The sequence below is a fragment of the Pelophylax lessonae genome (assembly GCF_965119305.1).
Source record: "Pelophylax lessonae genome assembly, chromosome: 2".
NCBI lineage: Eukaryota > Metazoa > Chordata > Amphibia > Anura > Ranidae > Pelophylax > Pelophylax lessonae.
The window spans coordinates 323,396,592-323,420,977 of record NC_138769.1 but is presented as its reverse complement, the minus strand read 5'-3'; the positions used below and the strand labels follow the sequence as shown (position 1 = coordinate 323,420,977).

The window sequence follows — 24,386 nt, the reverse complement described above, 5'->3', positions numbered from 1 at the left end:
GATTTCTTTCTCATGGTATACTCTATTTATATAGTGATGTGAGGATTTTCCCCATGGTATTGGTACACTATTGTACAGTGAAGTGAAGATTTCTCCTCAGTATCCACTATTATGTAGCAATGTGGGTCTTCCAGTACTTTTATACAGTGTATCATTGTGTGGTTACATTAGTATCATTCTGCTGGTACAGGCTCGCCTCCTACAGAATACATTCCTATAGTGTCCTGTGCCGCTCCTTCCTGACTAGATGAGCCGCTCCTTCCCTCTGTCTCTCCCTCCCCAAGTTCCTCCCTTCATTCACATCTTGTGGGGTGCCCTCCTAGCAACAGACTTGTCACGGTAGTGTGTGTGTGTGATGTGTGGTGTGCGGGTGTGGTAGGGTAGGGGCGGGTGTCATAGTAGGTAGTATTAGGAAAGTCTCAGTCTGGGCCGGGGGTGGATTGTCAGTGCAGATCACGGAGGACTCGGACAAGGGGAAGACATGAAAGGAGCGGGGGTATCTGAAGAAGGGGCACCCCTGCTGGCTCTGTGGCACCTGGTCACCACCCTTCCTGTAGAGCAGGTGTGTATACATATATATTTATATATGGGTGTGGGAGGGTGATGGCTAGACTGCCTCTAAACGACTATTCATCGCACAGCACGACCTACAGTTATCCCTGCAGGGAAGTTGTTAGACTTTTCTGCTAAAGGACAGTTTTCTGGGCTGCAGGAGAAGGTGGTCGGTGTGACCAGCAGCCAGTTGTAGAATGACACCATGGGGTCTCCAGTGTGTGTGAGGGGATGACAGCACGTGCTGACGTCACTGGCGATAAAGGAAATGTCTGAGCAGAACAGGGCGGTCCATGTGCTCTCATTGTTATCTGCGGGAGTAGTGAGCAGGCAGGGTGCTAAGAACAGCCCTGATAGCTGATATCAGATGAAGGACAATAGTACACAGACATGCCAAGCACCACTTTCCAGTCACCAAGGGCAGTATTGTATTATATGGGACTGTGCGCACAGCTGCGTTGCGCTCTTGCGTTTAGTGGCGCAAAATGAAAGTAGAAAGCTCTGCATCGTCACTGTATAATGTGCATCATGCATGTGTAGGTATGGAAACGCATGCACATGTCTACATGCTGGGATTGAAAACTGAGCCACTTGACTTTAGAAAGATTTACCCCCTCCTATGACCAGGTTTTGCGACACGGCTCTGCATTTAACTGACAATTGCGCGGCCGTGCGACACTGTACCCAAATAAAATTGATGTCCTTTTTTTTTTTTTTTAAGAACAAATAGAGCTTTCTTTTGGTGCTATTTGATCACCTCTGCGGTTTTTGTTTTTTACACTATAAACAAAAAAAATATAAGGCCCCTTTCACACGCGTTCTGATCCGATCCACTTGTCAGTTTTTCAGGCGGACCTGATCGATGCTCCATGCATCCTTATGGGGCAGCGGGTGTCCGCTAGCCGATTCCGATCCTATCCGTGAAATCCGGACGGATGGAAACCCTATTTTCCATCCGTCTGGAGGATCGGATCGGATGAGAACAGACAGGCGGTCCATTCTCATCCGATCTCCCCATAGAGGACAGCGGGGATCTGACAGCTTTGTCTCTGCACACAGAGCGTAGACGGAGCTGTCATCCGCCTGCTCAGCGAAAATTCCAGTCCGTGGTAAAATCGTACGATTTTCGGCTAGTGTGTACACAACTTTCAGCAGCCGATGCCGACATTTTCAACGGAAAAAAAACAGAGTGACAAACACCAAAATTTTTATCGTCCGTCCCCAGACGATCAATTTTCGTTTAATGTGTATGCAGTACGTCCGCGAAAAATCGGAATACGAAAGACTGCTCTTGATCTGAAGTTGCTGACGACCTGGAAGTCTAGGAACAAATGTCCCAAAAAAAAAAAAAAAAAATCGGATGAGAAATTTCGTGAACATTATGCACTGTCAACTAAAAACGGTTATGACCGCTGAGCATGAGAGAGAAAAATCGGAGGATATTCCGTCCGATTTTCATCAAGTGTGTACGAGCCTTAACTCTCTAGAACAGGTCATAATTAGGTCTGTGTATAACTTTCAGGCCCCTTTCACACATGCTGTCGGTTTGTCCGTTTTTCATCCATCCGTTGATGAATAAAAAACAGACATCAATGCATCTCTATGGAAAAACAGATGTAAATGGATGATCATCCATTTACATCAGTTTACCCTTGCATCCGTCATCATCTATTTTTTTAATCAAAGCTCTATTTTTCTTCCGTTAAAAAAACGGATCGGAGGAAAAACGGATGCAAACTGACAAATGGTCAGTTTTTCATCTGTTATTGCATTGGTAGTGGATGTAAAAAAAACGTATGAAAAACTGATGCAAAGCTGATGAATCCTTCATCCATTTTGACGTGACGGAACTGATGAAATGAACAGTCTGCATGTGTGAAATGGGCCTAAGGGTCCTTTCACATGTGCTTTCCGCCCGGCGGACTCCATTTTGCTCAGTGGGGATCGATCTGCCGATCCCCGCTGAGCAGGCGGGTGACAGGTCCGTCTCCGCTTACTTTGCAGAGACAGACCTGTCATATCCCCGCTCTCCTTTATTGGAAATCGGATAAAAAAGGACCGCCTGTCAGTTTTCATCCGATCCGATCCTCCAGACGGATGGAAAATAGGGTTTTTACAGACGAGATCGGATCAGAAAGCAGCGGCTGTCAATGGACATGTCACCGTTGACATCCGCTGCTCCATAGAGGTGCATAAAGCGTCTGATCAGGTCCGCCTGACAAAACTGACAGGGGAACCTGATCAGAAAGCCCGTGAAAAGGCCTTCGTTTTGCCATTCCCTGCTGAGCAGGTGGGTGACAGGTCCATCTCCACTTACTTTGCAGAGACAGAGCTGACAGATATCCGCTCACCTCTATGGGAGATCGGATGAAAATGGACTGCCTGTCCGTTTTCATCCAATCCTCCAGACAGATGGAAAACAGGGTTTCCATCCGTATGGATTTCACTTACAGGATCGGATCGGATAGCAGCGGGTGTCAGTGGGCATGTCTCCACTGACATCCTCCACTCCATAGGAGTGCATGGAGCATCCAATTAGGTCCGCATGAAAAACTGATAGATGAACCTGATCGGAAAGCCCGTGTGAAAGGGACCTAGATCTTTCTTTTTATGTCATTGCTATGGTTGCATTTGGTCTTCTCTGCAAAAAATACTAGAGTCTCTCAATGACAGTTTCTGTCCAGAACTGTTTCACTCCAAGTTAAGGCTTGTACACACTATAAGAAAATTGGGCGAGAATTTTCATCCAAAGGACTTTAGTACGATTTTGTATAGTGTGTACACAATTTTCCAACTTTTCAAACAAAAATTTCGGAAGAGACAAACTCCGAAATGTTTTTCGTTTAATGTGTACCATTTTCGTACAAGTAAAACCGGAAAAGAAAGACTGCGCATGATCAGAAACAATAAACAAAAAAAGACTGTCATACGAGAATTTTCGTACGCATTTTCGCTCATTGGTTTTGATTTGCTGTGAAACAACGAGGAAAATCGGACGATCGTTCGCCCGATTTTCATATAGTATGTACTGCACATTAGTCTCTGTCCAGGGCAGTCTATTTGCATGACATTCTACTTTAACCACTTCAGCCCCGGAAGGTTTACTCCCCTTCATGACCAGGCCATTTTTGCAATATGGCACTGCGTTACTTTAACTTACAATTGCGCAGTCGTGCAACGCTGTACCCAAACACAATTCATTTCCTTTTTTCCCCACAAATAGTGCTTTCTTTTGATGGTATTTGATCACGTCTCATTTTTTATTTTTATCACTATAAGCAAAACAGGCCGGCAATTTTGAAAAACAAAACGTATTTTACATTCTGCTATAAAAACACATCCAATAAAAAAATGTCTTCTAAAATGTAGGAAAATATGTATTCTGCTAAATGTTTTTGGTTAAAAGAAATCCTAATAAGCGTATATTGATTGGTTTATGCAAGCGTTTTACCATCTACAAACAATGGCATGTACGGTATTTATGGAATTTTTTTTTTTTTTCCTCAAATATTTTTATTGAAAATTTGCAATTTACAAGCCTCAAACAGAAACTGAAAGATGTCGATTTACATAGCTTGTATCTAACCCACTATGTTTTACTGCAATGACATCATGCAATTTTAATCACATTAACATATATGTAAATAGGTAACTATTACCAAATTATTAATTTATAGTGGTATGAGCAATTTGGATTTCACTGGTAATATAAGCAATTAATCTGTATAGAAGATCTACAATGAAATATAGAACAAGAAAAAGAAAAAAAAAACAAAGAATTAATTTTTTTAAACTAGTAATGGTGGCAATCGGCGACTTATAGCAGGACTGCGATATTGAGTCGGGCAATCGGACACTAACTGACACTTTGTGGGAGCCAATGACACTAATACAGTAATCAGTGCTAAAAATATGCACTGTCACTGTACTAATGACACTGGCTGGGAAGGGGCTAAACATCTAGGGCAATCAAAGGGTTAACTGTGTGCCTAGCCAGTGTTTTTGTGTACACAGTGAGCTGAGTTCACTAAGGGAAGAAACAGATTCTAGTCCCTGCTTTGCAAGTGTTCTGTCGAAAACTCCAACCCATCAAAATCTCCAACCACGTCACTTCCAGTGACTCTCCAGCATCAGTAATTACAGATTTTGACGATTGGGCTGTTTTTTTCCACAGACCACCGGCAGCATAAACACTATAGTACACAATATAATGGGTGGACACTTTTAGTCCACCCGCTAGTAACCAACAACATGGACACCTCCAAGGCAGCGACAAATTTTTTCCTCCTTACCCGGTGTTCTGTCAAAACAGCCAACCCTGTCGAAAATTCCAATTACTGATGCTGGAGAGTCACCGGAAGTGACATGATTGGAGATTTTGACGAGTTGGCTATTTTGACAGAACACAGAATCAATCGCTTTCCCCCTGTCACCTTGTTTACATAGGCATATCTCTGTGTATTGCCGACGATCAGCAGGTGCCTGGAGGACATTGAGTGCTCAGAACCTGCAGATCGGCTTCTGCTGTAAATTATCATGCGCATGCGCCTTCTGCGGGTGGAAGTTCAGGATCATGTATTTATACGTGATCCTGTGTACAGCTGCTGCCCTGTAGCAATGAAAGTGATTTAGGGCGGTCCGCAAACGGCTAAAGGAATGGAAGAAGAATTGTACAGGTGGGGGGGTTTTATAGACATTTATGGGTGTCTAAAAATGCGTAAAAGGGACGCATTTTATGCGTTTCTTTTAACCACTTCCAGTCCAGCCCAATTCTGGCATTGCTCTCCTACATGGAGCGTCTGCAATAGCATCCTATGTTTTTCTCACAGGCACAGGTGTGCCTAAATGTAAGCATATGTTTCACCTGTTACATTGGTACAAGCTGTGCTGAATGTCATACTAGTGTGGAGCGCATCCACAAACTCGCACTCATTCCTGCCTGCCTTTAGGTATCTTCATCCTCATCCTCATCCCCATGGTCATAGATCTCATATTTGTGACTAGATGTACAATATATTGATCACTGATGACTTAGAAATGTAATTGTGGTCTATACACACTATTGAACATCATAAGGTAGGAGTATAGACAGAAAATGGATAGGGCCACATACCAAATTACTCTAAAAAATTAGAAAATACAGATCCCCCTAATGACTTTAAGGGCCCATAATACTCAAATAACCAAAATAGAGAATCGATAAGGTAAAAAAATAGCTAAAAACGTTATTTACATGACCAATACATTGATAAAAACAGATTTCGGCTGCTGTGAAGGTATAGCATCAAGAACACTTGTAGTGCCCCAAAAGGTGTGCCACAATTCCACTTGATGCATTTCAGAAACAAAATTCTTTCTTCAGGAGTATATATACATATATATATATATATATATATATATATATATATATATATATATATATATGTAGAACAACACCATTCCCCACAAACGCTTACTGTACAAACTAAGGAATGTAGGTATGGACCATAAGGTGAGTACCTGGATAGAGAACTGGCTCCAGGGGAGAGTCCAGAGGGTGGTGATTAATGAGGAGTACTCGGATTGGCGGGTGTGGAAAGTGGGGTCCCCCAAGGTTCTGTCCTGGGACCAATCCTGTTTAATCTATTCATAAATTATCTAGAGGAGGGGATATCTAGTACAATCTCAGTATTTGCGGATGATACTAAACTAAGCATGCCAATATCTTCTATGCAGGATGTGGAAACCTTACAAGCGGACCTGAACAAAATAATGGGGTGGGCAACTACATGGCAGATGAGGTTTAATGTTGAAAAATGTGAAATAATGCACTTGGGCGTCAGAAACACGAAAGCAAGCTACTCACTAGGGGGGAAACCTCTAGGTGAATCTAAGTTGGAAAAGGACCTGGGAGTACTAGTGGACAACAGGCTTGGCAGTGGCATGCAATGCCAAGCCACTGCAAGCAAAGCCAACAGAATACTGGCATGTATAAAAAAGGGGATTCACTCCAGAAATAAAGAGATTATTCTCCCACTCTACAAGACTCTGGTCTGGCCACATCTGGAGTATGCTGTCCAGTTCTGGGCACCGGTCCTCAGGAAGGATGTGCTGGAACTGGAGAGAGTCGAGAGAAGGGCAACAAAAATAATTAGGGGAATGGAGGGCATCGGCTATGAGGAAAGAATACAAGGTCTGAACTTATTCTCTCTGGAGAAGAGACGATTGAGGGGGGATATGATATCAATGTACAAATACTGTACTGGCGACCCTAGCATAAGGAAAAAACTTTTTAGAGAAAGGGAATACAATAAGACACGTGGCCACTCACTAAAACTAGAAGAAAAACGGTTTAACCTTAAAATACGTAAGGGGTTCTTCACTGTCAGAGCAGTAAGGATGTGGAATTCTCTTCCACAGGCAGTCGTATCAGCAGGGAGCATCGATGGTTTCAAAAAACTATTAGATGGGCACCTTAAAGACCACAACATACAGGGGTATACAATGTACGGTTAACAGCAAACACGCACACACATCATAGGTTGAACTGGATGGACTGATGTCTTTTTTCAGCCTCACAAACTATGTAACCATAAGCATGTGTAATTGATGAATATTATGAATACAACAGCCTGATTAAAAGCAAGGAGTAGCATCCATCATATTTCGCAGGAATGGAAAGACACAAATCGCCCATGTTAGTGGGGTCCTAACCAGTGGTGGGATTCAAAAATTTTAGTAACCAGTTCCGACTTTCCCAGCAGAATGACCAGCGTGCCCCCTTTCAATGCACAGTGACCAGCATGCCCCCCTTTCAATGCACAGTGACCAGCGTGCCCCCCTTTCAATGCACAGTGACCAGCATGCCCCCCTTTCAATGCACAGTGACCAGCATGCCCCCCTTTAAATGCAGAGAGACCAGCGTTCCCCCTTTCAATGCACAGTGACCACAGCATTGCCCTCAATGATTGCAGAGTGCCACAGCATTGCCCTCAATGATTGCAGAGTGCCACAGCATTGCCCCCAATCATTGCAGAGTACCACAGCATTGCCCCCAATCATTGCAGAGTGCCCACAGCATTGCCCCCAATGATTGCAGAGTGCCCACAGCATTGCCCCCAATGATCATTGCAGAGTGCCACAGCATTGCCCCCAATGATCATTGCAGAGTGCCCACAGCACTGCCCCCAATAATTGCAGAGTGCCCACAGCATTACGCCCAATCAATGCAGAGTGCCCACAGCATTGCCCCCATTCAATGCAGAGTGCCCACAGCATTGCCCCCAATAATTGCAGAGTGCCCACAGCATTGCCCCCAATAATTGCAGAGTGCCCACAGCATTGCCCCCAATCAATGCAGAGTGCCCACAGCATTGCCCCCAATAATTGCAGAGTGCCCACAGCATTGCCCCCAATGATTGCAGAGTGCCACAGCATTGCCCCCAATAATTGCAGAGTGCCCACAGCATGCCCCCAATAATTGCAGAGTGCCACAGGATTGCCCCAATAATTGCAGAGTGCCAACAGCATTGCCCCCAATGATTGCAGAGTGCCCACAGCATTGCCCCCAATGATTGCAGAGTGCCCACAGCATTGCCCCCAATAATTGCAGAGTGCCCACAGCATTGCCCCCAATAATTGCAGAGGGCCCACAGCAATGCCCCCAATAATTGCAGAGTGCCACAGCATTGCCCCCAATAATTCCAGAGCGCCACAGCATTGCCCCCAATAATTCCAGAGCGCCACAGCTTTGCCCCCAATAATTGCAGAGCGCCACAGCATTGCCCCCAAATAATTGCAGAGCGCCACAGCATTGCTCCCAATAATTGCAGAGTGCCACAGCATTGCCCCCAATAATTGCAGAGTGCCACAGCATTGCCCCCAATAATTGCAGAGTGCCACAGCATTGCCCCCAATAATTGCAGAGCGCCACAGCATTGCCCCAAATAATTGCAGAGTGCCACAGCATTGCCCCAAATAATTGCAGAGTGCCACAGCATTGCCCCAAATAATTGCAGAGTGCCAGCGATCCCCCGGCGAGACCCATGCACTTACCTCATGGACGGTCACGAGGCTTCTCTTCGGTCCCCGGCTCCCCGCGTCTCCGAGACCTCAGTCCTCCCGCCTCCTTGTCCAATGGCACGGGGTTTGCCTTTCGGCCTATCAGGAAGCGGGAGGACCCGCTCTCTGATTGGCCAGGAGGAGGATCCGTGTGACAATAGCAAATTTTCATTCGCTATTGTCACAGAATGGGCGGGTCGGGGCTCACTGCTCTGCTCCCCGGCTGCCATGTCTGCAGCTGTGCGGTCCGAGTGCGGGACATTCCCAATTGTACTGCGCTTCCTTAGACGCGCAGAGGGATCAGCCGGTTCTGCGAACTTGCAGAAAGTTAGTAACTGGTTCTATGGAACCGGTGCGAAATGGCTGAATCCCACCACTGGTCCTAACAGGAGCTGATAACCCCAGGAGCTGATTACACACCTCTCAAACCTGTAACATGTATTGGACTGGTGTAGAGAGGATCCTGGGGAGAAGCTGTAATGAGCTTGTTTCCCATTGGGTGTTTTCGGACATCATGCATTCAGGAAGCAGCAGGATGCCTGAAAGAAGCTGCTTCGCTGGACACTGGAAATCAGGCCATTGTAGATCACTATTCATAGAATATACAAGTATAAACGTAGCCTAGTAAATGTAAATGTGTGTGTAATATATATATATATATATAGCACCCTACAGGTAGGTGCTAGGTAAATGTATAGTGGGCCGTGTCTGCCTAACGGCATGGCAATGGTTTCTTTTGGTTAGGGTGTCATGGTTTCCAGGTGTGCCTGCTGAAGGGGAAGTCTCCCCACTGGCTCCTGTGAGAGGTTTCTCATAGGGTAGTGGAGGAAGCCCAATCAGGGGACACATTCAAGCTTGTAACTAACCCAGAAGGCAGATTATGCTGCAAAGGATTCTGGGAGTGGGTATAAGTTTGGGGGAAGCGCGTGACCTGGCGTCTTTGGCGGCAGCAGAGTCCCAGGAGAGAGAGAACGGCTGTTTCTCCTCCTGTCTGAGGAAGAGGATGTCTCGGGGTGTTGCCCGAGAATCCAGAGAGTGCTGAGCTGAGCTGAGGGGATCCAGTGTGCAGAGAACCAGCGGAGAGCGAGAGGGGTTCAGTCCCACGAAAGCCTACACAGGACGTGAGTACTGAGGATTGCTCCTGGGGTCTGCCTGAAGTGTTAGAGGAGACCACTCCGGAGGAGGTTCTGGGATCCAGTGTCAGCTAGCTGTAAAGGGGGTACCTAGGTTGAGGACCCTGTAGTAGCAAAGGGGGTACATAGTCAGTTAACCCTGACGAGCTTAAAGTGTAAAGGGGGTGCCTGCGGTTTGGGCCCTGAATTGTGCAGAGTACCAGTTGCAGCTATACAGTAATTCACAGCAAGCTACCTCTAGCCAGTGCCAGGCTGGAGAGGGTGACTTCGCAGTGCAGCAGTGTCAGTAGTTCTATGCTCCACAGTCCTAACTCTTCTGGACCTAGAGTCGAGGATTCAGCACTTCTGTCAAGATACAGTGTGTTCTAAACATCAGTGAATGCTGGCTAGCGTCGACTGGCGTCAAGGCAGTGTTAACAGACATTTTCTAGATAAAGTCCCGAATTGTATTTAGTTAAGCCTAAAGGAGTATCCCGCTCATTCCCTTCTCCCATCCCCTTTATTTACAATAAAACCACAAAAACCAAGATGCCAGAGTTGTCAATGTGACAGTTCTCACACCCAGGGTCGCAGCTCACATGAGCTTGAGAGGTAACCGGTAACAATGGCAGACCCACATCAGGCCCAATGCCTGGAAAACCTGCTACATATATATATATATATATATATATATATATATATATATATATATATATATATATGTATGTGCATCTCAAAAAAATAGAATATCATCAAAAAGTTAATTTATTTTAGTAATTAAATTCAAAAAGTAAAACTCATATTTTTTATAGATGCATTACACAAAGCAGTGGCGGCTGGTGCTCAAAATTTTTGGGGGGGCGCAAAAAGAAAAAATTTAATAGGTATTGCTTTGCGGCAAAAAACGCGGTAAAAAAATTGCGTGACTTTGAGATCATGGTACAGGCATGGCACAGGTGATGGTACAGGCATAGCACATGTGATGGTACAGGCATGGCACAGGTGATGGTATAGGCATGGCACAGGTGATGGTACAGGCATGGCACAGGCATGTCACAGGTGATTGGATAGGCATGGCACAGGTGATGGTATAGGTATAGCACAGGTGATGGTATAGGCATAGCACAGGCATGACACAGGTGATGGTATAGGCATGGCACAGGTGATGGTATAGGCATGGCACAGGTGATGGTACAGGCATGGCACAGGTGATGGTACAGGCATGGCACAGGTGATGGTATAGGCGTGGCACATGTGATGGTATAGGCATGGTACAGGCATGGCACAGGTGATGGTATAGGCATGGCACAGGTGATGGTATAGGCATGGCACAGGTGATGGTACAGGCATGGCACAGGTGATGGCACAGGTGATGGTATAGGCATGGCACAGGTGATGGTATAGGCATGGCACAGGTGATGGTATAGGCATGGTACAGGCATGGCACAGGTGATGATATAGGCATGGCACAGGTGATGGTACAGGCATGGCCCAGGTGATGGTATAGGCATGGCACAGGTGATGGTACAGGCATGGCACAGGTGATGGTACAGGCATGGCACAGGTGATGGTATAGGCATGGCACAGGTGAGGTCACAGGTCGGCTTCAATCACTTACTTGCTCTCCTCCTGGGCTGCCTGCGAGACGTCCACGGCGCTGCTCCTCTCCTCGAGTCCTCTTCTTCTGACGGCGGCGGGATTCCGGGAACCGTCCACGGCGCTGCTCGTCTCGTCCTCTTCAGTCTTCTTTGATGGCGGCGGCTCTCTGGGTCTTCCGATTGGTCCGATGGGAAGGAGATCGGGCGGTGACGGTGCGTGACTGACGCATGCACCGGCACCGCCCCCATTGCGACGTCAGCGGGGTCAGCAATCGGATGTCCTGGATGATGATTGGTCCAGGCTGGAGACTGGACCAATCACAGCCAGGATATCACGAAAGTGGGGGTGTCCTAGCGCTATGACCTGCGCCCAGGTTACGCCCCAGAAGGCAGCCAATCAGCGCCTCTGCTGGGTTGTAAACCCCCCCCCCCCCCATAGCCACCACATAGGCCGGCGAACGCGTTTTTTTTTTTTAAACTATATTGTTCTTTTTTCTTTTCTTTCCTTTTTTTTAGGGGGGGGGGGGCGGCACCCTGGCTCCCCCTATGCACAGGCCGCCACTGATGTAAAGCATTTCTTTCTTTTACTTTTGATGAATATGGCTTTCAGCTAGCAAAACCCATGATTCAGTATTTAAGAAAATTAGAATATTACATAAGACCAATAAAAAAAGGACTTTTAATATAGAAATGTTGGCTTACTGAAAAGTATGTCCATGTACAGTATAGTATGCACTCAATACTTCGTCTGGGCTCCTTTTGCATGAATTACTGCATCAATGTGGCGTGGCATGGAGGTGATCAGCTTGTGGCACTACTGAGGTGGTATGGAGGCCCAGGTTGCTTTGATAGATGCCTTCAGCTCATCTGCATTGTTAGGTCTGGTGTCTCTCATCTTCCTCTTGACAATACCCCACAGATTCTCCATGGGGTTTAGGTCAGGCGAGTTTGCTTGCCAATCAAGCACAGTGATACCATGATCATTAAACCAGGTATTGGTACTTTTGGCAGTGTGGGCAGGTGCCAAGTCCTGCTGGAAAATGAAATCATCATCTCCATAAAGCTGGTCAGCAGAGGGAAGTGCTCTAAATTTTCCTGGTAGAGGGCTGCACTGACCTTGGACTTGATAATACAAAGTGGACCAACATCAGCAGATGACATGGCTCACCAAATTATTATGGAATGTGGAAAATTTTCCATTTCGTTTGGAAATCAGGGTCCCAGGGTCTGGAGGAAGAGTGGAGAGGCACAGAATTCAAGTTGCATGAGGTCCAGTGTGAAGTTTCCACAGCCAGTGATGAGCCTCATTCAGACTGGATGTTTTTTCTTCTGCTCTTAGGGTTGTTTGACATTTATTTTCTGCCTCTAAACACCCCTGCATGTTAGCCTAGGTCTCCATGCACACATAAGTGTTTAGAGGCATAAAAAAATCCCAAAGCCAGCACGTCCAGTAGCAGAGGCATTTTGGTAGAAAAAACACTTGATGCCTCCTAACGCATCGAAACGTACCTTAATGCTGAGCATTATTTACATAGGTGTTTAGAGGAGTTTAAGAGGAAGGGATGTTTAGAGGCATAAAAAAATCCCAAAGCCAGCACGTCCAGTAGCAGAGGCATTTTGGTAGAAAAAACACTTGATGCCTCCTAACGCGTCAAAACGTACCTTAATGCTCAGGCATTATTTATATATAGAATAACATATGGGCAATGAAATTAATTAACGCCCAAGGGATTGATGCGCTTGACAAGCATCAAGTGTTTTTTATGCCAAAACACCGCTGCCAGGAGGAAAGGCGCCTAGGAAAGACTGCAAAAAACATTGAGTGTGCATGAGGCCTTATACTTGGGAAAACTGGCTTGGCCACCTGGGGTTAAAAACATAAAAAGGTATTTTTGTAACCTGACTTGGGAAACAAGTAACTGTTTCAAATACACCTGCATCTTAATTAATTAATTAATTAATTGGAATAGTTACAAAAAAAAAATCGCCTGAGCATGACTTGTCGATGAATGCAGGTTTTCTGTCCAATGTAAAAAAAAACTTCCTTAGTATATCACACCCTATGCATTCTGAACCAGAAAAAAACAAAAGGTAGTTATGTGATTAGGTCGCAGGACTGGAACTGCCCATGTGTAGTTGGCTTAATACCTGGAATCATCTAAATGGAATAGATCCTGCCTGCTTATCTTCTAGTTATGGTCTTAAAACAAAGAGACACCCTTCATTTGAAGTTTGTAATTATACAATTATTTTGTTAATTTAAAGTATAACAAAGGACAAAACTTGTTTCTAGTATTGGATAGAGTGCAAATGGATTAGAAAACCTGACAGTTTTATATTGCTGCCTGGTAGAGGGATTGTCCCTCTCTATTTGTCCTGTTTACCATTATTATTTGAAGTAAAAGAAAATCCCAAATCCCAAGAAAAGTAATAGAAGGGATATCTTCCAATGGGGACACTAGTTTTGGTGACCTAGGGGGTCCCCAAAAATTCCCTTAACCACTTTACCGCTGAGTACTGGAATAGTACTGCGGCAAAGTGGCACGATCCCATCTGACGACGTAGACCTACGTCGCCAGACTCCTCCCCTGTAGGCGGCGCTCGCGCGCCGCCGGAGACGCGCTCCCACTATTTTCATTCACAGCGGGAGTCGGGCCAGGGGAGGAGCAGCGGCGATCGCCGCTGCTCTGCCCCGATCGTCGGGGATCTAGTGTGGAGATCCGCCCGCCTGTGTAAACACAAGCGGGCGGATCTCCTCAGTGACAGGGAGTTACAGATCGGAGTGTTCAGCATAGCTGGACATCCGATCTGTCCCTGTCTCACACAGTCACCTCCCCCCCCCACACGTCAGTAAGCACCAGGCATACATTAACCCCTCCCTCTCCAATAAAATTAACCCCTTCCCTGCCAGTGTCATTTTTACAGTAACAGTGCATATTTATAGCACTGATTACTGCAGTAATGTCACTGGTACCCCCAAAAGTGTCAAAAATGTCAGTCAAGGGTCCGATCTGTCCGCCGCAATGTCGCAGTCCCGCAAAAAAAATCGCAGATCGCCGCCATTACTCGTTAAAAAAAAAAACACCAAAAATTACATAAATCTTTCCCTTTGTTAGTAAACGCAATAACTTTTGCGCAAACCAATCAAAATACGCTTATTGCGATTTTTTTTTACCAAACATGGGTAGCAGAAAACAAATTGGCCAAAAATTTAAAAATTGTTTTTTACATCTTTTTTGGGGGGAATTTCATATAAAAAAATGTTAAAAATATTGTTATTTTTTCAAAATAAACGCTCTTTTTTTGTTTATAGCACAAAAAGTAAAAATCGCACAGGTGATCAAATACCACCAAAAGAAAGCTCTGTTTGTGGGAAAAAAAGGACGTCAATTTCGTTTGGGTACGGCGTCACACGACCACGCAATTGTCAGTTAAAGTCGCACAGCGCCGAATCGCAAAAAGTGGCCCAGACGTAAGACAGCAAAATGCTCTGGTGGTAAAGTGGTTCATTTGTAGGGATTTGCTCTCACTTCCTTTTTTGGCTATGGGACAGGAAGTAAAGGGAAATCTCTGCAATAAGACACAAATGGCAAAAAAAAAAAAACTGACAGGGGTTATAACCCTCCCTTACTCTTTCCTCAATTAAAAAAACATGTTTTGCCTTTTGTTCTACTTTAAGCCTGAGCTCACAGGCAAATTTTAGCATTTCATATTGGCTGTGATAATTCACTAATACTGCCCATACATGCATTGGTTTTTCAAGCAATCAATTTTTCTGTACATTCATTTTGATTGGCTGAATGTCTGAAATGATTGTTTAGACACAGATGGCCCATATGTCAGCCTCAATCCTATCAATTTTGGCATCAAACACTTACAGAAATCAATGAGTGAAAATCAGAACTGATTGTTTAGGAATGTTTAGGATTGATTGCTCCATACACCACAGAAATAAATTGGTTTGAAAGTGATCATAATTTTTCCAGGAGGCCACACACTCTCGGGTTATCCCAGTGGGCTGGTTCACTGCATCCTCCAGTTTGTCATGTAGAAACCTCATGGACACAGCTACATGTCAAAATATGACAGCTGTACCTGCACGCAGCTCAGGGAGAGGATGCCAGTGCAAAAACAAGCACCTGTCTGAATGAGGCCTTCATAATCCATACAAGGATCAGTAATGTCTTTTAAAGCTGTTTTTTGTTCTTTTCAATATCATTTCACCCAGAAGCATAAAATCTTCACATAATTCAATATACAAACTAGCAGGTGTAAGATTGACAGTTTTGTTTCTAATAAAAAACAGGTTTATCAGTGTATATGCAATATATGTCACATTTGTATGGAAAGGATCAATAAATACAGCAACATTCCAGTTAAGCTACACATTGTTTATGGCTTTCTACTCTGCCATCTGGATGACCTTTATGTAGTGTGACAATAGCTGATCCTGCTTTCCATACTTGTATATACTGATATAATAGTCTAACAGTAACAGTCAGATGTTTATATATCCCTTTTTATCTTCTTCTTTAGCGCATTTTCCTTGTAGGGCAACTCTCTGCGTTGATTCTTGCCTTCTTGTTCCGATATTACCTACCTCCCTCACAATATGGACCAAGAATCCGACACGGCATGGCCTCCTTGCTGGGAATCTGCTTGTCAATCTACTGTTTTGGATGGTGAGAGACCCTTTAAGAAAACTAATTTTCTTTTTTATTACCAAGAGATACTACAAATTAAAAATTATATTACTGAAGAGACCTGACTTGATTGCCTTCGTTTCTTTATTGGAATATTTTTTTTGCCTTCAATTTGAAATAAAACACTAGCCCCGTATGTTTATGTTGGGATAGAAGCAAAGGGTTAGAACTTCTCTCATTTTTGTTTTATTGCACTCTTGTTGAGGAGATTTACTATTATTTCACGTTGTGGATCCAGGGATCAAGGAACAGGAAGTGATTAGAAATCTCCCCAAATAAATACAAACAAAGGTTAAATAGTTGTGGGTTAAAGCTGACCATACACTATTAGATCGTTTCAATACAGCCTGTATGCTGAATTTAGGAAATCTAACAGATTGTTCCAGTAATGCTATACAGTACAGATGAACAAATCTGGACTACTGATTGGATGCAGCTGCTGTTTGGCCAGTGTTTTCACTGGCTCCGTGGATTTTTTAAACAAAAAATTTTAAGTCTTGGTTCACACTAGGTCGCTCCGACTTAGGGGGCGACCTGTGAAGTCTCGTGCAGAGCGACTTCGGCGCGACTTGCACGGACTTCATAAAATTAATGTCTATGCAAGTCGCCTCCAGGTCGCCCCGAAGTACTACAGGACCCTTTTTCTAAGTCAGAGCGACTTGTGCCGCTCCTATTAGAACGGCTCCTGTACCGCACAATGGGAGCGTGACGGACCGCGACTTGTCAGACTGACAAGTCACGGTCCAAGTCGAACTAGTGTGAATGCGGTCTAAATGGAAGCATTATTAGTTTTGTTACATCTTTTTCTTTGTATATTGAACAGAAAAGGAATTTTCTCTTTTGTTCATTGATGGACACAGCTCTTCATTTTCTTGACCATAGGGTTATACTGCCCCCTACAGAAGTAAGATACTAGGCAGAGAAAAAGCTTGAACACGCCTACGGGGCAGTCCCTGGGGGTATACTCCCGCTTCCTGCTATAGGTATTCAGTTTTTTTCTGCCTAGTCAGGATGTGGTTCAGGCTTATTCTATTAAGGGTCAGGTTCCTCCTTTCCCTGTCAAGGTGCACTCTACTCAGGCACTTAGTGCCTCCTGGGCCTTCCGTCATCAGGCGTCAGTGATACCGGTTTGCAGGTGGCTACCTGGTCGTTTGTACACATATTCACAAAATTTTATAAAGTGGATGTGTTGGCATCTGTGGATGCTTCTTATGGCCGTAAAGTTTTGCAGGCTGCTGTTTAGAGGACCTGTCTTTTTTGAGGGTGTTTTTTTCAGGTGAGCTCCAATTGTTGACAGTTGAGCTCCAAGTTACCTGGTTGGCTATGTTTAGTCTAGTCTTGTTTTTTCTGTTGTTCCCATCCCTTATATTTGACACTGCTCTGGGACATCCCAACGGTCAATAAGATGAAGAGCTGTGTCTGTCAATGAACGAAAGAGAAAATGTGATTTTTGTCTTACTGTAAAATCCATTTCTCTGATGTTCATTGACAGACACAGCACCCAACTCTCTATGGAGTTGGGTTTTTTCCTTGTGACGCTCCTTGTTACAAAACTGAATACCTATAGCAGAAAGTGGGAGTATACCCCCAGCGACTGCCCCAAAGGCGTGTTCAAGCTTTTTCTCTGCCTAGTGTCCTACTCCTGTAGGGGGCAGTATAACCCTACGGTCAAGAAGATGAAGAGCTGCGTCTGAGAAGTGGATTTTACTGTAAGACAAAAATCAAATTTTTAATAGGGCAATATTACTAAAGGTAAGCCTTGTTTTTTTTCATTAAAAACTACTACAGGGGTATTACTTCAGGGGTGCCCAACCTTTTAAAGAGCGACGGCCACTTAAAGCGACTTGGTTAACCGGTTGTGAGCCACAGTGAGCGGAGCAGGCAGATGACAGGTCTGTGTCCACTCCGCATATGCAGAGTGGACACAGACACAGCCCACTCTACTCTATGGGCCCTGCAATCCAATCTGCCCAGACAGAAAGGAACGGATCCCCTTCTGTTCTTTTTTTAAGCAGATCGGATTGGAAGTAGGCTGGTGGAAGCGGACATAAATCCGTTTACATCTGCCGCTTCATAGAGGTGAATGGAGGGTCCGATTGAGTCCTCCTAAAGACAGAGAGGGGAACCTGATTGGACTGATCATGTGAAAGGGGCCTAAGGCTGCTTTCACACTAATGGGCTGTGGTTTACCTGCACCACAGGTGTAGCGCAGTGCACCTGTGGCTTTCCTGTGGGTTAGCTGCACTTTGCCATAGAATTCTATTATTTCTTGCAGGTGTGGGGAACTTTCTGAAAGCGTACCAAACAGATAATAACAGAAGTCTAAGACCTTTCAGTTTGAAAACAGCCCAGTGTAGCTTGTGCACTATTGTAGAGAACAGATATGCCCATTGCTGTTTAATTTTAATTAATAAATTGACCTCAGTCTTCACTTCTTGCTCAGGAATTCTGCAGGTATCTCTGGCTGCTGCTGTCCCCCAGGTGGGTATGGCTGGTGGCTGCTGCTGGCCCCAGGTGGGCATGGCTAGTGGCTGCTGCTGTCCCCCAGGGCGAGTATGGCTGGCAGCTGCTGTCCCCCAGGTGAGTATGGCTAGCGGCTGCTGCTGTCTCTCAGGTGGTTATGGCTAGCAGCTGCTGCTGTCCACCAGGCTGGTATGACTGGCATATACTGCTGTCCCCCAGGCTGGTATGGCTGGCAGCTACTGCTGTCCCCCAGGCAAGAATGGCTGGCAGCTGCTGCTGTCCCCCAGGGTGGGTATGGCTGCTGCTGGCTATCCCCCAGGGTAGATATGGTTGGCAGCTACTGCTGGCTGTATGCCAGGGTGGGAATGGCTGTATCTTTTGGTAAAGGCATTTCTGCTGAAATACGTCAAGGCCACACCGCTGACACAGCCTATTTATGTATTCTTGATGTGTGCATATTCCTGGGATGTCTGTAAGTGTACTTGCTTTATTTTAATTAATAATTTTTTAGCGGTATTACACTATATTTTGCTCCTTTTCGGTTTATTTCTAAACATCGGTTGAGTTGGAGCCTCTTTTGTGTGTATATATATACCCGTTACAAGTTCACACTGGAACATTCGAGGACATCACACCGGTCCGGATAACCCACAATGCACCATATAATCCGGTTTGACCCAGGTACTATACGATACTCTGGGTCCTATTTTTCTGGTCAGCCATATATCATCCCTGTTGGTGTTGGGATCTGACGTGCAATTGTATTTTGGACATCTCCCTTTCACCATTTTCACTTGGGACTGATAATTATGTTGGATTTTCCTTTCAACTTCACTTGGGACTGATTATTATGTTTGATTTTCATTCTATCATATATGCTTATACGTATATATTGTGTAATTAGCACTGCACTTTTTATATTGTTTACATTGTTCAACTTTTTTGTCAGTTGGTTTGTGCAAGCAGCTTACTTCACGGTTAGCACACTAATTTTCTGTTTTTCATGGGTATGGCTGGCAGCTGGTGCTGGCTGTCCCCCGGGGCAGGTATCGCTGGTGGCTGTGGTCCCAGGTGGAGTGCATTTGGTATAATTTTGACTGTTGCAGGAGCCGGCGCTATACCGGAATCATCAGGTCTGCTATCTACTGAAGCCAAATGCTTCCTATAGCACCAGCTCCATTCTTGACTCTGGGGCGGCGAGTCGGGAACCCACAATCTGGCCAGCGGTTGGACACCTCTGTATTACTTCATTATCCTTAAAATAGATGTTCAGGATTAAAATAAAACCAAACATTTATACTCATCTAGGTGGATTCAGCCTTGGTCCGATGCTGCATCTGTCCTCGGCCACCTCTACACCAAGAACAGAGCGATCAAACGCTGTTAATCGCTCAACTCTTGGTCTTCACTGAGCAGAGAGAAGTGATTGTCAGTCACCGGCTCTCTGCTCCGCTTACAAACAGCGTGAGCCGAGCAGCGGGTACCACGGACACGATGTTGCCAATCATCAGGCACAAAGGCAGAAAAGTGGTCTGCCTATGTAAACAAGGCAGATCGCCGTTCTGACAGGAGAGAAGAGATTAAATTTGTGTCCCTGCAAAGCAGGTAATAAATGTAATCTCTTCTAGTAAAAGCACCTCCCACAGTGTAGTAAAACACTAGTTAGGCACACAGTTACCCCTTTGATCACCCCTAAGGTTAACCCCTTCCCAGCCAGTGTAATTAGTACAGTGACAGTGCATATTTTTTAGCGCTGATCACTGTATTAGTGTCACTGGTGCCCACAAAGTGTCAGTTAGTGTCAGAATGTCTGCCGCAATATCGCAATCCCGCTATAGTGCACGGGAGCCTCGGCTCTGCCAGGTCTCTCCCTTCTCATTAACTAAGACAGCAGCAGGAGCCATTGGTTGTCAATCAGCCAGTGAGCCAATGAGGGGAGAGCGGGGACGTGCCGAGCCGTGTTCTGTGTGTGAATGGACACACAGAGCAGCGACTTGGGAATGAGTTTGCTCGGGTGCCCCCATAGCAAGCTGCTTGCTATGGGGGTACTCAGCAGGAGAGAGGGGCCAGGAGAGCCAGTGGGGGACCAAAAAAAAGGAGGACCGAGCTGCTCTGTGCAAAACAACTGCACAGAGCAAATAAGTATGACATGTTTGTTATTTTAAAAAGGAAAGAAAAGCTGCCTTTTAGTAGAGATGGGAAGGGTAAGAATTTCAGTCAGGTTTTTACTGTTCAAAAAACAGTGTGGGTAGAACATCAAGCCCCAGTATAAAGTTCTCTATATAAGTTTGGATTTGAGAGCAGAGTCAGCTTTCTAGAGACGGACAGGCTCACATAGGGCCCTAAGATGCAAGCTATGTATATATATATAGTAAAGAAAAAGAGCAAATAGCCAGGTTAATTCAGAGGCTTCTGCACCCCAAGTGTTTGCTGTCGCTTTGAATATTAATAAAACTACAGAACTTTCAACCTACTTGTGAAGCCCTCTTCTTTTTACCGCATACATGGGTTATTATTGTTATCGTGTGTAGATTGGAAGGATTTCTCCTCACTTCCTGTGCTGGTGACAGGTGATCATAGGACAGGAAGTGAAGGAAAATCTACCTAGTAGGGCTCAGAGAACAATAAAAAGTAGTATAAATCCATATTAAAGATTATGCAGAATGATTTCAATTGATAGCTAGCTGATAGCACTGCTTCTGACTTTGTAACAGCTCCATTCAGTTTAGAAATGTTTCTCAATTGCATTTCATTATTCTGTGTATGCATGAAGTAATATTTTTTTTTTTCTAAATTGTTTTAGCTGTACAACTGAATCTTGGGATCTCCCTGGCAAACAAGTACTGTTCTGCCTTAGATTTGAACCTATTTATTGGCAAAAGTATTTCTAAAACAGAGGGATTTATGTGTCCAACAGAGTTGCTGTAGTTTCCAGCAATGCTCTGAGTAATGGAAAGCTGGTACTTGTCATTATGACTTTGCTGTGCTGTGTCTGGATTTATTTATAGTAGTACACTAAGTTATGCTTTGCACTTTTAAAACAAAGCTGAAATAAAGGGGGGGGGGGATGTCAAGACATCAGTATAGGACACTGTACGACTAAGGGCATACCTTAAAGTGTTTTTTTTCTTGAAACAAAAAAGTGTTTTATACTTAGCTGCTCTGTGCAACAGTTTTGCACAGAGCGATCCCTTTACTCTTCATAAGTAGTCCCTCTCCAGTGTTGTCCGCATCTTCTTCCTGCCAGCAAGGAATGCATTAAGGTAAAAAATGATTTGACTTTAGAATCACTTTAACAAACTCCTCTCTTTAAAAGGAATAGAAAACACACCTGCTTTTGTCTAGCTCAGAACACATGAAAAGATGCAAGATTGTAACTTTTATATGCTTTTTTTCTGTTTATATTCCAGGCTTACCTTATTCCTGATAGGAGAAGTTTTCTTATGCTACCTCATGCTTCTTTTTATTGATCCCAGGAAAGTACATGTGTAAGTTTTATGTGATTGGTCCTTAAAACATATCTAAACCCAGGAACAGAAATGTATTATATATTGCAGCTTATCAGTCCTTAGATGTGGTGGCTGCATTCGTTTTATTTGTTAGGCATTTTTATCCTTATTTTAACCAAATAATCCCGCCAGTAACACACTTCATATTCTAGGATGACAAAGATTTCTCACATACTGTATCAGTGGAGGAGCAGCGTTGTCACTCAAGGATGTGACCATAGAATGCCTCCCTCTTTTCATCTTCATAACATGGGGAAGGTGTTCTGTCTGTTTTCTGTCATCCACCGAGAGAGCTGGAAGCAATGCTAACTAATAAAAGTTTAGTAAAAGCAGAGAGAACAGGAAGTTATAAGCTCACAAGATTTCTGGAAGTATCAACAGGTTCTTTTGTACTCATTGAATAAATATAATAAAACGATTTAAATAGTACAGTTTACAGAACAAACGGCAGTAAAAGAAAAGTTATTAGTTAAGGTTCACATACACTTTGAAATTTTACTTATTTATTTTTTAAATGCCCCTGCTGGTTTATGCCATAATATTCTAGTATGTATGTACACTTTATTAAAAAAGAATAGTGCAACCATGCAAAAGAAATGACTATCAAATATGGAGACAATCCATAAATAAAAATGGGGATTTAGTTCCACCATATGGCCATATCGTGCTCAAGCCCACCACTGCGTCAAAGTACCCCATTATCGGGTCCTACACTATCCATAAAAAAGGGGTGAATCCAGCCTCTCTTACCCTTGGAGACAACACTCCTTGCTGGGAAGGTGTGCTAATGCACTGCAGGGGACTCCTCCTATATCTACTTGATAGAGGACACCAATAGAGTACAGGTGTGTGTGGGGGATGGGATGCTCAACCCCATAAGTCTGGTCAGACCGAATACATAATAAACAACCAAAAAATTGGGGGAGCAAACCCTGAACATGTATATCTAAAGCCGGTGCAGCTATGGACCAAGCAACTTCCCATCCCCCACACACACCTGTACTCTATTGGTGTCTATTGGGGTTTGCTCCCCCAATTTTTTGCTTGTTTATTATGTACACTTTATTGTCAAATGTATGTACACCTGCCTTAACACGCACATGAACTTTAATGGCATCCCAGTTTTAGTCCGTAGGGTTTAATATTGAGTTGGTCCACCCTTTGCAACAATAACAGCTTCAACTCTTCTGGGAAGGCTGTCCACAAGGTCTAGGAGTGTGTCTATGGGAATGTTTGACCATTCTTTCAGAAGCACATTTGTGAGGTCAGGCACTGATGTTGGACAAGAAGGCCCAAAGGTGTTCTATCAGGTTGAGCTCAGGACTTTGTGCAGGCCAGTCAAGTTCCTCCACCCCAAACTGTCTCTTCCATGTCTTTTTGGACCTTGCTTTGCACGCTGGTGTGCAGTCATGTTGGAACAGGAAGGGGCCCCACCCCCTAACTGTTCCCACAAAGTTGGGAGCATGAAATTGTCCAAAATTATTTGGTATGCTGACGTCTTGAGTTCCCTTCACTGGAACTAAGGGGTCTAGCCAATCCCTGAAAAACAACCCCATACCATAATCCGCTCTCCACCAAATGATTTGGAACAGTGTTATAGTTTTACATTATTCTACATTTATTACATCAGTATCGCTGTCTGTATGGTGGATCCTGGGGCTCGTTTACCACAGGCACATAAGTGCCATATATTGTGCAGTACAAATTGCACAGACAAAAGAGAATGTATTTTGTTTCTGTAGGATTCTCACTATCACACTATTCCCTCTACCACACTATTCTCAATGCATTACAACGCATTGTGAAAAAGCCCTGCATGCTGCATTCTAGCATTGAAGTTTGCTGGAGTCCACTACGAAATACATGCCTATTTGCACAGTTATATATTTTTCTTTAGCATAGATTTTAATAAAGAGAAAACAATATGGCACATACATGGATAGGAACCAGAAACATAGCATACAAAATTAATTATTGGATGGCCAAATGCCAAATACAACACATCTATGCAGAGGTTAATCAGAACATACTGAAACAAATGTACATATGCAACTGAAAAAAAATTAAAAGGAGGGAGGACCTGATCAATAGAAAAGTAAGTTAGACATAAGATGTAGGAAAAGCTACCACTATGTCCCAGTGTGGTCAACCAGAGTAGTTATGTACTTTATTTTTTTTAATAAAGACTGTTATTATTAATTTCTTTATGAATAGATACAGAAGAAAGCCTCTGGGGCATTCCCGGGCTCAAAATTACAATAACAAAATTAAAAACCTAAGAACTAGTAATCCAGTGTCTACTCAGAAGATAATCAGGACTCATAAGTGCAAACAGCAAAAAAGTCTCCAAGTTGCCCACAATAAGAATGCAATTTAGGATAGGATACAAGGCAGTCCCGACATGCACTC

General features: G+C 44.1%; 1 protein-coding gene across 1 annotated transcript in view; it reads left to right on the top strand.

Moving 5' to 3' along the window:
• The first annotated feature begins 398 nt into the window (after nucleotides 1-398).
• LOC309546213 (lysophospholipid acyltransferase 2-like) overlaps nucleotides 399-24,386 on the top strand; it is a 65,545-nt gene continuing 41,557 nt past the window's right edge. The window contains exons 1-3 of the mRNA XM_082245770.1: nucleotides 399-562; nucleotides 15,839-15,984; nucleotides 21,879-21,956. Coding sequence (XP_082101896.1) covers nucleotides 482-562; nucleotides 15,839-15,984; nucleotides 21,879-21,956 — 305 coding nt within the window. The 5' untranslated portion in view covers nucleotides 399-481. The remainder of the gene's footprint in view (nucleotides 563-15,838; nucleotides 15,985-21,878; nucleotides 21,957-24,386) is intronic.